This window comes from Pelodiscus sinensis, chromosome 1 (genome assembly GCF_052426305.1).
Source record: "Pelodiscus sinensis isolate ZL-2025 chromosome 1, ASM5242630v1, whole genome shotgun sequence".
In the NCBI taxonomy this organism is placed as follows: domain Eukaryota; kingdom Metazoa; phylum Chordata; order Testudines; family Trionychidae; genus Pelodiscus; species Pelodiscus sinensis.
The window spans coordinates 103606409-103620630 of NC_143052.1; the positions used below are offsets into that span (position 1 = coordinate 103606409).

A 14222-nucleotide genomic window follows, 5' to 3' on the forward strand; every position below is an offset into this window, starting at 1 on the left:
ATTAGGAGAATCCATCAGGCTGAGGTGGCCAGGAGTACAGCCAAACTAGGGGACCAAGTCAGAGCCCCAGGGGCAGCAGAGCTGTCAAGACGAATGCAGAGCCCCCAGTTTCGGGTGGGGGGGAGGGGACGGGAAGTGGAGCTTCCTGTCACTGAGGGGAGGGCAGCAACATAGCTGCTGGAAATGAGCATGGAGCCCCTGCACCATAGCAAGGATGCTGGGGTGAATGCGCAACTGCTTAGAGGAGCACAGAACCCCCCAAGTGACAGCAGAGCAGTGCAGTGCAGAGCCCACCAGGAAGCAGCAAAGCTTCTGGGTGGAGAGTGAAGCCCCAGGCAGCAGTAGGACGCTGTGGGAAATGTGGAGCCACCAAGCAATAGCAGAGCCCCCGGGAGGCAGCAGAGTCTCTGGGGAGAAAGCAGTGTCCCTAGCCACCAGCAAGAACATAGAGCCCCGGGTGGCAATATAGCTACCGGGGAGAGAATGGAGCCCCCTCCATGGGGCCTGGGGGGGAGGGGAGTAGTGGGGCTCTGGACAGCACAGGAATCTCCAGCCAATACAGGGATAGCAGAACCTCAGCAAGAGTGTGGAGCCCCAGGCAACAGCTAAGATTGGGGGGGTGGGGAGGGGGAAATAAGAGCTCCCTCCCTGTTGGCACTGTGAGGATAGCAGAGCCCTGGGTAGCAGTGGAGCCAGAGAGGAAGTAGACCTTCCCCCACTCCCACATTGAACTCTCTCTGTCTGGCAAATTCCCTGATTCGGGATCAGTCGGGTCCCAATGGTACCGGACCAGGGAGGTACAACTCATATATTAAAAGATGTCCTTCTTGTGGAGGTAAGTTGTAGTCAGAACACTAACCTGAGCTGCATGCCAATATTGAGGTTGTGCAAAAAGTTTCCTCCAAAAGCCATACAGTCCTGAGATGTAAGCACTGCATGAATCCAGCCTGAATTGACAAAAACATGAAGTTTAATAATATGCATCTATACTACAAATTGTTGTACCTGGGTTTGGGAACAAACAATCGATTGCATGTGTATACAAGGTCAGAGAGCAACTAATTTGCATTTCAGAAAAATACAAGTTAAAGGGATATTATGAATTAGGGATGCTAAAGATTGGTTAAGTGAATAGTCAATTAACCTCATGAATTCTTATCGGTTACTCAACTATTCTATTCTATAGTCCCAGAGTGGGGCTGGCAGCTAGTGCATTCCAGCCCCACACCACACTGCTGCCTCTGTATCAGAGGCAGCAGTGTGGAGTGCCAGGTGGGAGCTGATCCATGAGGGGAGCCAGTTTAAAAGCCAGCTCTCCTTGCAGACCAACTGCATGGTACAGAGGCAGCAGCGCAGGGCGGCAGCAGCCCCTCTCTGAGGGGGCTCAGCTCCTGGACCTAGCACAAGCCTGAACTGAACCAGGATGCCTACCCGCCTGGCTCCTAATACACTTTAAATGCAGAGATGCATCAGGGGTAAGTCCTGGACCCAGCACAAGCCAGGACTGAGCTGGGCTGCTGGCCAGCCTGCTTAAAAAAAAAAAAAAAAAAAAAAAAGGTACTAGAAGATGGGGTGGGGGAAATGTGTGTAGTTTTAGTTAATTTTAATACATTAACCTATAAACTTTTGCTTATCGGTTAATTGACTACACTATTACACCCTATTATGAAATCTGACATCTAGATTTGTGTTTGGGCAGGAGGGGAGTTAATTACTGGTAGTTACATATGTTCTACTTGTACAAGGCCTTTTTGGTATTAAAATCACATTCTTATTAAAAACAAAATGTTCTCTCCTCCTGTCTCCTCTCTCCTCCCCTCTCCCCATTTGCTATGTGAAAAACCCATAAACCCAAGGAAATTGACTTTAGTGAAACAGACTATGAACAAAGTAATTAAAATAAAAAAATCTCTTATTTTTCAGTTCATTGTAATCTTATAAACAAATATTTACAAGTAATTATAGCCCTATCTGAGTTACTCAGATAAGAATTAGAAGATGTTTCCACTAATTATCCTAAATGGTATCCATTATATAATAGCTCAATATAACTATGATCAAAATAAAATTAGACTGGTAATTATTCTTACAATACTAATTTGCTAAGTGATTGGAAGCCTGTTCTTATAACACAATTTAATATGAACAGCACAGGCCAATAATACCGTTCATCTCTACCTAGCTATTACTGAACTTTAAATAAGCACATAAAAGCATATACAGGCAGTCCCCGGGTTACGTACAAGATGGGGACTGTAGGTTTGTTCTTAAGTTGAATTTCTATGTAAGTCGGAACTGGTACATATTGTAGGGGAAACTCTAGCCAAACATTTCTCCAGAGCTCAGTTTTATTCTCCCATACCTCACTTCCCTCAGTCCTTTATTCTCAAGCTGAGGTGTCTGCTGAGAAAAGCCGCTCCACGTCTCCCTGGTCTGCTGGGGGGAAGCAGCTAGTGCGGGGTTGCCTCACCCCGTTTGTAAGTAGGGATCCGATGTAAGTCGGATCCACGTAACCCGGGAACTGCCTGTATCTATTAGATTCTTGTTTAAAATAGGATGTAGTTTAAGTTTGCCTTCAACAGATTTAATCAAATTTAATTCTGGAAAATAGCATAAACTCATCTTCCTCTTCCCGCCCCTCCCAAAAATTAGTTAATTCAAGATGTATACTACTGGTAGAATTAATTCAGTGAAGTTCAGTCAACTATTCCTAGACTTCCTATTTAATTTCCGCAAGTACTTATCTGTTAGCAACTTCTAATTTCAGTCTTTGACATTCATATCTGTTATTTGCGCCTTATGCAAGAATGGCTGTTCAACTATGTTTAAGTGACGGAGTAGAGCATACCCATTAAAAAGTACTTGTCCAAATACAAGATTAAATATGAATTACAACTCATCTGCTAATGTAATTTGGAGGTTGTCCAACAAGTAATCTGGCCAGAGACACAGAAATGGCCAAAATGTTGCATGAAGTGACTGGCTGCAACATAAGAGGAAATAGGTTTTCAATGTTTTGCTGCAGAAACAGCTGGAAAAATCTCTATTCATGCTGAGAAATTAACAGGGCAGGATTAAGAAAGGTACTTTAGGGGCTGTAGCCCAGGGCCCCTCTATGTCCCCCAGAGCCACATCACAATGATGAGCGCTGCTCCAGGAAGCTCTGTTTGAGCATTGCCCTTGCCTGAAGACTCCAGCCCCATAGCTCCCATTGGCCACAATTTCTGGCCAATGAGAGTTGCAGGGAGTGGAGCCTACAAGAGACCACAGGCTGTGTGGAGCCACCTATTCCCCCCATTCACTAAATGGGAGCTGCCCCTGATAAGTGCCCACACCTCAACTCCCTATCCCAATTCTCTCCTACATCCTATCTTCCTCTGAGATCTCACACCCCCACCTCAATGTCTTGCCCCAGGCACCCTCTTTCATTCCAATCACATCAAACCCACCCTGGACACACCCTTCACCCCAAACCCCTTATCTCCAGCCACACCCTGGAGCCTGCACCCCAGTCAGTGCCATCACCTACTCCTGCACTGCATCCACCTTTCTACCTCAACCTGCAGCCCCCTCCTGCACATTGATTCCCTAATTTTGGCCCCACCACAGAGCCTAGGGAGTGTTATAAAATCTGGTAGCTCTAGGCCCCACAATAATAAACCTGGCCCTGGTTATCAAACTCTAATCTTGTCCTTGTCTCCTTAAAATGTTACTACTGTGAATCAAGTAACAAAAACCCAGAACAATTTCTTAAGAAACTTTCCAACTACAGGTTAAACCTCCCGCATCTGGCTCCCTCGGGACCTGACTGGTCCCAAACAAGGGATTTTGCCAGACCAGGAGAGGTTATTTCTGCCTCCCCAGCCCAGTGGCTCCCCCTGCCACCAACCCTGCTGCACTGCAGATAGCCCGCTGCAATGCTGGGCTCCCAGCCCCACCATGGCTGACCACAGCCCCACCACCAGCGCTCCCAGCCCCTCCAGTCCTACCATGGCTGATTGCTGCTCCACCAGCAGGGTTCCCAGTCCCACTGTGGCTGACTGCTACCCTGTCGCTGGGGCTGCTAGCCCTACCAGAGCAGACTGCTACCCCACCAGAGCCCATTGGTGCTCCAGCTATCCTGCAGTCAACTCAGCCAGACTCCCACAGCAGGGCTCCAGGCCACTGGGACCCCCTGCAGACAGCCCAGCTGGGCTCCCAGTTCCTGCTGGGCTCCTGCCTCTGGGTCCTCCACTGAGACTCTAGTTCACCAACACCCATGGTCCAGTGGACCACAAATGTTGCCATACAAGAGAGTCCTCGTTTAGAGTTTCAACCTGTAGTTAAACATTTTAAAGGCTGATACACTGCTGATATTTTTAAGACATTCTCTTCTTCAAACTTCAGGATATTTCTAAAAGTTACAATTTAAGCAAGATGTTTTGGTATCAGGAATTTACTAGTGATACAATGAAGCATGCAAACTGCAGGGGCTGGGTAGAGGTAAAATCTTACCTGTAGGAACAAATAAGGTATGTCCTTGTTTCACCACACATTTGTAACATTTATCTATTTTATCCCCAAAATAGACTTCACTTTGAGTGACAGAGGAACTCCAAGATTCATAGCGAGCCAGGTTTTCATCAGTAGGTTTGATCAAGTAGAAGATCTTCTCACCCTGTACACAAAAAGGTGTCCCATATGAGATAAGTTACAACTTCTTAATTTTTTTATGTGAACGGTATTTTGTTAGGAAAGCTCTGTTATCTAATCGTAATATACCGTACTTCCATGTGAGCTCCCTAGGTTTTCCAGCCCTCATATTTCACATGTTGGTCTACCAGAAGCAACTATGTAGTCCATTCTAAACTTTTGGAATTTGGGGACCAGGAAAGTGTCACTTTAAGGAACAATTTATTAATTCAGATCAAAATCGTGTCCAGTCATCCTGAGCTACATGGTTGCTGCAACTCAGAAAGCAGTGTGAGCTAGTGTTAGAGAACAGTTTATTTATTTTCTCCTACAAAATGCTCAGTATAGCATCCACCTGTCTGCTAGAAAGCTCAGAGACTGGCATTTTCTTTCTACAGATAAACATGTACGGAATACTGAAAGACAGTGCACAGTCAATCCTCCTCTATCCCCTTTTCAAACTAATTGTTTCATTCAAAATATGAAAGGAAGTCCTTGAACACAGGTTTCTTTTGTGGCAAAAAGATACACACAGGACAGAATAGTTTTCAAGCATTCAGAAAGCAAGAACTTTCTTACCCACAGAACATGGTACCAGACTGATGTGCCCCCAAAATCAATATGGAAATCAGTGTAGCTGTCCTGAACTCCCATCAAACAATATTTCTGAACAAAAGGTTTTGGGAAGACAGAGTCATCTGGCCAGTAGTTTTCCACCCATGAAAGCTTTGTAGCAATGTCTGGGACTTCCACCAATTCAGACATCCTTAAAAAGTAAGTAAATGATGAAGTAAGTACAAGTAATGAGGAGAGACATCTTTCAATATTTACCTTTCTTAAATAACCATAAAATTGTATTTCTATAGGATTCCATATAGTCCCCAAATCCCAACTCAGATCTTTCTACTAGACACAGTTTTGGAGTATTATCTACTTAGATTTCTACATTTATTCTTTGTTTTAGGAAGTGAGGAGAGAAACCACATTTTCTACTTCAAAGGAGTTCAAGTCAAGTTGTCTCAAAGTCATTTACTCACTTGGTGTCTGAAAACTCCAGACTGATCACATTTAATACTTTTGGTCGATCAGGATTCATGAAATACTTAATATAATTATGAAGCTTCATTTTACTGTCTGCCTGCCTTGCCACATCAATTACATCTATCACTTTGTCACCGCCTGTAAAAACAAGAAAATTAACATTTTAACATATGTTTAATATTGTCTGCAAGATATGACAATCAATTTCAACACAAATAAACTTCACTATTATCCTACCCTCCCCAGAACACAAAAGTACAAGAATAAAGCAAGATCTTAGCTATAACTTATTACCTTTACTTTATTTTAGATTAGTTTCAGTAATATTCTTAAGTCACTACTTCTGTGGTTAACAAAAAGAAAAAGGAAGATCCCAACATGATTATGACTAGTTCATACACTTGGCTTTGTGGCTTCTTTCACCAAAAGGAAGAACAAATCAGAGGAAGTTATCAAAAATACATTTTTGCATATTTCAATAGTGGTCATCACCACAATATCTGAACACTTACTTCAACGTGCACTGCAAATTTTTGACAAGTAATAACAAAGCTTATAGCTTGGATCCTACAAACGTTTAATCGGGGCTCAGCCTCCTGAAGTCTCTTCCAGCCCTATGATTCTACAGGAATAACTAAGCATGGAGTAACCACAATGGAATTCATGCATGCTCAAAGCTAGGCACATACTTAATTCGCTTTAGGATTTGGTCCTATGTCTATGGATTTTCTTCTGAGTATCTGTAGTGATACATCATGGAACAGTGTAAGTAAGGAAATATCTATTTTCAGAGAGTCAGTAAATAAAGAGACTTATTTAACAACCAACACTGCCTCCCCTCTTCATTAGATTACAGAATATGTTGACTCTTAAAGGCAGTGCTGTCCAATGATCCTCAACCCAAAAAAGAGTAAGCATAATATAGCTTTGTGAAGGGCCATTAAACAGAAAATAGTGGAGAATGAAAAAGATATTCAAAGTCTATCTGTTACTGTTAGGCTGTGTCTACATTGGCATCCCTTTTCAGAAAAGGGATGCTAATGAGACACTTCGGAATTGCAAATCCGCGGGGGGATTTAAACATCCCCCGCGGCATTTGCATTTACATGGCTGCCGCTTTTTTCCGGCTTGGGGATAAGCCGGAGAAAAGTGCCAGTCTACACGCGATTCTCCGGAAAATAAGCCCTTTTCCGGAGGATTTCTTATTCCTACTTTCAAGAATAAGAAATCCTCCGGAAAATAAGCCCTTTTCCGGAGGATTTCTTATTCTTGAAAGTAGGAATAAGAAATCCTCCGGAAAAGGGCTTATTTTCCGGAGAATCGCGTGTAGACTGGCACTTTTCTCCGGCTTATCCCCAAGCCGGAAAAAAGCGGCAGCCATGTAAATGCAAATGCCGCGGGGGATATTTAAATCCCACGCGGATCTGCAATTCCGACTCGTCTCATTAGCATCCCTTTTCCGGAAAGGGATGCCAGTGTAGATGTAGCCTTATAGTTCTGCAGTGTTATGACATCCTAGTAAACAGGTAGCTAATATGTTGATGTTGTAATGGACGCACCAGTTCCTTTGCACCAAAAGGCTGAGAATATGGGAGAGTGACCTTGGCCCTCCTTGATGGTTTATAGACAATATTGCTTGTATGTTTTTAATATTGGTACCTTCTTATGGTCTTGTTCTTAATCAGAGATAAAAAAGAGTGAGCATGCATTGAGGACTGCTCGGAGTTCCCCAAAGTTTGATGTGTAATGTTGTCTCAGACCGTCAATGGCGAGTGGTTCCCTGTGTGGTTATGCAAGTGTGCTCCCCAATCTAACAGATATGTGGCCACTGTAAATATAATTGATGGAGTGGCTTAAGGGAAACTCCAACACATTTTGTGAGCTCAAGTCCGCTGTGTAGAGAATTTCTGATTGTCATTGAGACACTTGTTCAACCTATATCTGTGCAGTGCCTATATTGTCTTGAGACAGCCATGAAGACAACATATAAGTAGCTTGGCATGTCATACAACTAATATGGTTGCTGCCACATGATCTAATAATTGCAGGCAGGTCTTAGCAGATATCTCCTCCTGCTCTTCCAAAGTCTCCTCTGGAGGCTCAGAAGGTCCACCTACTGAGGATGGAGTACATCTCAGTCTCTCCTTGCAAGTGCTAGAAGTCCTAAAATACTGTTGCCTGTATGCAGCCCATGAAGCCCAATAAGGCTATTGCAGCAAAACTGGCACTGGTGGATGGCATGATGTCCACATCAAAGAGATGCTGCCCCGGCTCTCAGCTCAAGGATGAATGAGAAGAAAATGAGGGCTGTTTATCCATATAGTGTTATGTAGCTACCAGGAGTGGCACAAGATGGGAAGAGCGAGTGAGAGATCCCAAAAGCCACTGCCATTGAAATTCTCTGATCATAGGTGCAGAGATGCACAGTCACCTAAAGTGAATTCACCTTGTGAAAGCAGGGTGATTATTACCAGCTATTCTTCCGAGCATCAGTAAGGGAATGGAGTATATAGGCGGGTCATTCAATATAATGCATATTGTATATTCCAAAGCCCAGTCCAAAAATCAGTGATAAGCACAAAAGTGCTGTTTATATTGCATTTAAATATGCCACCAAAAGTCTACAAGAGTTAATGCAAAGCACACACAATTCTCAACTGTACAGTCCACATTACAGCTGGCTTAATGTTATAGCCCCACTGAGATACATATTCAGGTGGTCAAGAGGTGGTCAGAGACTGCCCAGAAAGTCTGACAGAATACAAAATGCTCCCACTGAAGCTACAGTACTCCCTGAATTTCTCCTCCAAGGAGCAGAAAAAAAGCTTATAAAGGAAAAGGATCAGAGACTGGAGAGCCAACAATTTACAGATATAGATGAGGTGAGGCAGGAGGGAATTGATCTGGCCCTGAGCTGCCAGTCTCCTTCTGTCCTTGTGCCCCTACTGTGAATATTTCTGCAGTGCAGCTCTCTTCTGTCTGAAATCTACTGTCTACTCCTCAGAGAGGCCAGGGCAGAGGAGCAAGGAGTCCCAAAGATACAGCAGTTGGAAGTCCCTGAAACCAAGCAGCACTATAACCTCAATGTATTAACTTTTATATTTGGGGGCAGCTGTGAAGGTAGCAGCCCTTTCTTCCTAAATACATCCCTCCTCTTCCTCAAACTACACAAGAAGTCCAGACAAGGATCACGAACATCCCAGAAACCCTGAGTAGGGATGCCATAGGCAAACACAGGACAACATAAGCAAAAGTTTTGTTTTGCAATGCACCATCAGTAACAGATGTTTTTTAAGTGTAAAATCCTTTAAAAGACATTCTCATTGTGTTACAAACCATTTTTCAAATCTGCAATAAAGACTCCCCATCATTAGACTGCCGAGTGCAAAACTAACTTATCTGATTCACAGTGTGAGAAAACATCCTCAGACTACTACAATCTGTTTCTTATGGTATGCTGCAGAACAAAATACAGCTGTTTAATATTTCAATCATTTAGCACACTTTTTCACAGCTTGTGCCACAGGTAGACAAGAGTGAATGTTGAGGGCTATGGGCATACAATTGTCACATGTATACCCATGAACAAAACCCAAATTGGTAGATCAAATTTACCCTTGCTAGACTTCTGGTAAGAACTGTTCAACTTAGGTTAGGCATATAGTATCCTTAAGCTTTTGAAAACGTGCAAATATTTATTGAATTTAATTCACTCTATGCTGAAGCATTTACATGTATTCCAGGAAATCACTTACCAACATAGCGTTCCACATCCAACACGGAAAAAGTAGGGGGAGGGAGTCTGAGTCCTAGACCATCTAATTTAGGAACCATAATAGGGACATCAAACCCATGTTTTTCCAGGTACCTTTGTGTCAGCTGGCTGCCATGCATTTTCAAAATGATTTCGTCAGCACTGGGTGGAGGGGGAAATCAAAATATTAGCACTGAAAAAAAAACAGTACACCAGTTTTGAAAGAAGTTAACAAAAGCTTTGTTAGATTTCTAGAAAACATCTTATTGACTCAGAGGGGTAGCTGTGTTAGCCTGTAAATTAACCACACACAAAAAAGGAGTAGTCCTGTAGCACCTTAGAGACTTATTTTTATATATAAAAATCCATGGAGTTATATAGCTAATATAAATCAAATTAAAATAAGTGGATACAATTGTATATAATTAAGCACTCAAGGTGAAAGCAATTCTGCTGGTTACATTTAATCAAACCAAAAGACAACAAATTTAAAACCAATTGATGTCTAATCTGGGGAACTCTGCCAATTAATGTCATTGAAGCAAAGAACTGAGGAGGATTTAAAAAAGTCACTTATGTGGATAATGACAACAGACTGGTATATTAGAATAAAAAGCATTTTCTTTTAAAAGGAATATAAGTCATCATGCTTTAGACAGAGTAAGTCAATCCTTAACTGCTGGAATAAAGGGGAAAATTGCTTTTATGGACACATTACTACATAGCTATGCAGCTCCTTCACCTTCTTCTGAAGCATCTGGGACTAAATAAACCAATGAGTCAATGTTCATGGTCTACTATAGAGAAAATGGGAAGTAATTTCTGAGTCTCTTGTTTCTTGCATCAGATGAGTGGAAAATGCTGAAGAGGCAACACAGCTAACAATGTGGGTGCTAGTGACAGACGCCACAGAAAGTACATCCATGTGTAGTAATTTGCTTGGTGGATGCTATTTGCCTTGAAGATAAACATATGCATATGAAACACCGGAAGACATGAAAAAAGATTTCATATGGAGGAGGGTTTTGGAGAGAGGGCAAAGGGTTCTGGAGGCATGTTAGGAAGGCCTGTTAGACATGATTAATAGCCAAGGTTTTCCTCCTTTTTGTGATCTGAGTTCTAAGGAAATTTCCATACCTTGGGAATGAGCGAGCTCGTAGCTGTTTAACAAAAGTTCGTGTTCCAGCTTGGACTGGTTTGGTACCATCATCAAACTCTGTGTAGTCATGTCTATGCCAGTTTCTCCTCTTCTTCACTAGATTTGTTTTTTTTAAAAGGATTAACGTAATATTAGTGTTGATGGCATAGGTTACACTGGCTGCTATTCCATCAATGAACCAACTGTGCTACAACTGACCATCTTTTTAATTTAGCTGAATTAATCTGTTTTATAAACAAAGTCTCTTTAAAATATTATGGTGATCATAACAAAATATTAATCCTTTGCATTTCTATAATTCCTTCCATTTGGGAATCTCAAAGCAGTTTATGAATAATGATTTAAGATTCAATACTCCTATAGTAAGGCAATACAAACACTGACAGCCTGAACTTTGCCCAGGAAACTAAAGAGGAAGCCTACAGCAGAGCCAGAACAGAACTGAAGAATTCCTAATGCTCACATCACACACTTGAATTACATCATCCTACATCTTCAAGATATTTTATTAAGTAATAATTTAGTTTACAATAGACCAATAAAGCCTAATAATCTTTATTGGGCTTCCTAATATGCTAGCAGTTATATGGACATACAAAAGTCTAATCTTTGCATATTGTTCAAATGGCTATTTTTTGTTAATCCATCCTCATCCACTCATATCTCCAACCCCATTTGTTTGCCTTGTCCATAGATTATATCTTGTCTTTTAGATTATAAATTCTTTTGGGTAGGAACTAGGAATGTTAAATTTAGTTTAATCAACTAATCAATGGATTTTCCATCAATTAGTCAATAAGCAGGGGAGCTGCGGCAGGGTTAGCTCCCAGAATGGGAGTTAACCCAGCTGCAGCTCTGCCTTTTAAATGTATTAAGAGCCAGTAGCAGGGAGAACCCGGTGTGAGCCGGGACAGCTGATTCCCAGCAAGTACTAGGTCTCCCCCCGCCTCCCCCCCCCCCCCCCCCACACACACACACTGCACTTCAGCCTTTTAAATGTATTAAGAGCTGGCGGGCTCAATACATTTAAAAGCAGAGGCACAGCATCTGGGACTGGGCACGAGCCGACATTCAACTGATTCCTGGCTCATGCCCAGTCCCCGCTACTCCCTGCCTTCCCTGCCTCGGGCAGTAATGGGGGAAAAAAGACAGCTTTTAAGCCACCTCCCCCCCAGCACCGGCTCCTGCTCCCCCCCTTTCTGCCTCTATGGCTGGAGGGGGACAATTAGTCAAGGGACTAGTCGACTATCCAATAAGCTTTCACTTAAGCTTATCAGATAGTTGATCCCTAGTAGGGACTGTCATTTTTCATGTTTGTACAGTGCCTAGCACAAAGTGGCCAGGCCTGACTGAAGCCATTAGGTGCAACTACTACATGCAATCATCAGGTTTGAGATGGATGGTTTTATATCAATAAAAACTTAAGAATCAATAGGCATTCTCTTGTGGTTTAGGGCAACTGACTTTGGTTCTCTTCTACTAGCTGCATGGTATATTGATACAGAGGCTTTAGACTTCTAGAGCTAACACACAAATGTAAATCTAAGTTCTCATATGAATTGCTTTGCCAGTTGCACCGACACAAATTACAGGGACACTACTGAAAATGATACACAAAGTCACAAAGGAATTATACAGTCTCCCATGTCATTTTTTTATTTTAATAGGGTTGAAAAACTGACAAATTTACTTAATCTTAAAAGCTTCCAAGTTTTAACATAAAATGATTGAATATGACTCATGGCCTCTGCCATGCTTCATGAAAATTATCTTATGAATATGATTATATATAACTTAAAGACGTATTAAGCAAAATTCATCTTGAGACATTTTTAATCTGCTGAATGTGTATATTCTATTTTTGTGCATGTAGCACTCTAGCATGTGAAGTTAGAAATATGAACTGTGGATCTGTTTATAATTCTAAATGTGCTAATGAGAGCCATTACTGATACTCCAGGAACATAATGGACCAGCATTCAAGACAATGATCTATAAATGGGTTAGTTTTTCCTGTAATACCAAATGGTGGTTGGTCAGGCCAACTGATGTTGGAATCCATTTTGGATCTGGCACTTTTCCACTCAAGGTGAGAAAAAATATGAACTGAACACAAATCATTCCCACCTTTGGTAAAAGGGATATAAAAAGGGGGAAAACAATAGGGGTGTCCAGATACTAGTGGACCCCAACTTACCACTCAAAATGCCTGCTGAAAACATCTAAGACTGAACAGAGAGAAGGATTGGGCCCAGGCTAGGAGGCTGCCTAGCTTGTGAAAGATCTTTCATTGAGTGGACGATGTCATTCGTGTTGGCTGTAAAGAGCTTCTGACTGCCGAATAGGAAATCTTTGATGGTAGACTGCATTTCCCTGGGAAAAGAAGCGGAATTAAACCAGAAGGCTCTCCTCATTACCACCACAGTTGCAGTAGACCGTGCGGCTGTGTTGGCCATGTCTAGTGGAGCCTGTAGGGCCCTTAGTAATTATGGCTCTGAACTGTTGTTTTTTTGCCTCCAGAATGTCCGAAATATAGTTGTATTTATTTAGAGCAGCATAATTGGCCATTCAGAATTGCAATGTTGAGCACATGTATACTTCGCGTTCAAACAAATCGAGCCTCTTGCTGTCGCATTCCAATGGTGTGAATCTGAAATGCTGATGCTTGTTCTTTTGGTATGCAGCTTCTACCACCAACGAATTAGGCACAGGGCGAGTAAACTCACAGCACTTGGGTGGAACCTAATATTTTTTGTTAGCCTTCTTACAAGTAGGCATTGCTGTTGCTGGAGTTTGCCAAATCGTCTTTGCCATGATGGCTGGATTAATAGGTAGTGCTACTTTAGAAGATGTCAAAGAAGGCAGAACATCCGTCAGCTCATTTTGGTTTCGTTGACCTCTTGGAGGGGCACGTTCAGCTCTGCAGATGCTCATTTAAAAAGGTCCTGAAAATGTGCAAAATTATCTGCAGAAGTCAGAGAAGGAGGAAAGACTTCTTCATCTGGTGACGAGGATTCGTTTGCGTCCGGCAAGATGTTAGGTTACAGTGGTCCCCTTTTAGGGCTTGCTGACGCTGGGGAGACGGGGACTGCAGTCGTGGGGAATGTTGCAGTACACTATGGTGTTTCCGAATGTAGTGGTGTCTGGGTCAAGATTGACAGGGGCTCCAGTACTGCTCCTGCAGGTATGGCATGAGGGGTAGCATCCAGCGGTTATTGTACCATGGCATGCTTCTATGCCTGGAATGCGATGGATGGGTTCTGGCAGAGTAGATGGATTTGTCAGTGGGGGGAGAATTATTTGGAGAGAAAACTACATTCACGTCCTCTTCAGAGTCAGTGGAAAAACTTTCCAGTGATAAAATTGATTGTGGTACCTGTGTACCAGGAGAAACGTTGATACCGAGGAAAGGTGAATTAAAAGTGGAGGAAACCAAAAGTCCCTATGTTGCATATATTGCTGTGCTGGCATCAACAGTGCTGTGGTTGGCTGCACCGATGCTATCTGCTATCTGCCAGATGGTGTCTTGGTACCGATCAGCCAGGCAATGTGGTTGGTGCCTGTGTCGCGCTGTGGTGCCAGTATTCGTGCAGATTA

General features: G+C 42.5%; 1 protein-coding gene across 2 annotated transcripts in view; it reads right to left on the reverse strand.

Moving 5' to 3' along the window:
- KDM7A (lysine demethylase 7A) overlaps positions 1-14222 on the reverse strand; it is an 87206-nt gene that overhangs the window by 40270 nt on the left and 32714 nt on the right. For both annotated transcript variants that reach the window (XM_075939680.2, XM_089781952.1), the window contains exons 3-8: positions 10604-10721; positions 9468-9628; positions 5709-5850; positions 5251-5437; positions 4495-4657; positions 860-947 (exon numbers count right to left, since the gene is read on the reverse strand). In XM_075939680.2, coding sequence (XP_075795795.2) covers positions 860-947; positions 4495-4657; positions 5251-5437; positions 5709-5850; positions 9468-9628; positions 10604-10721 — 859 coding nt within the window. The remainder of the gene's footprint in view (positions 1-859; positions 948-4494; positions 4658-5250; positions 5438-5708; positions 5851-9467; positions 9629-10603; positions 10722-14222) is intronic.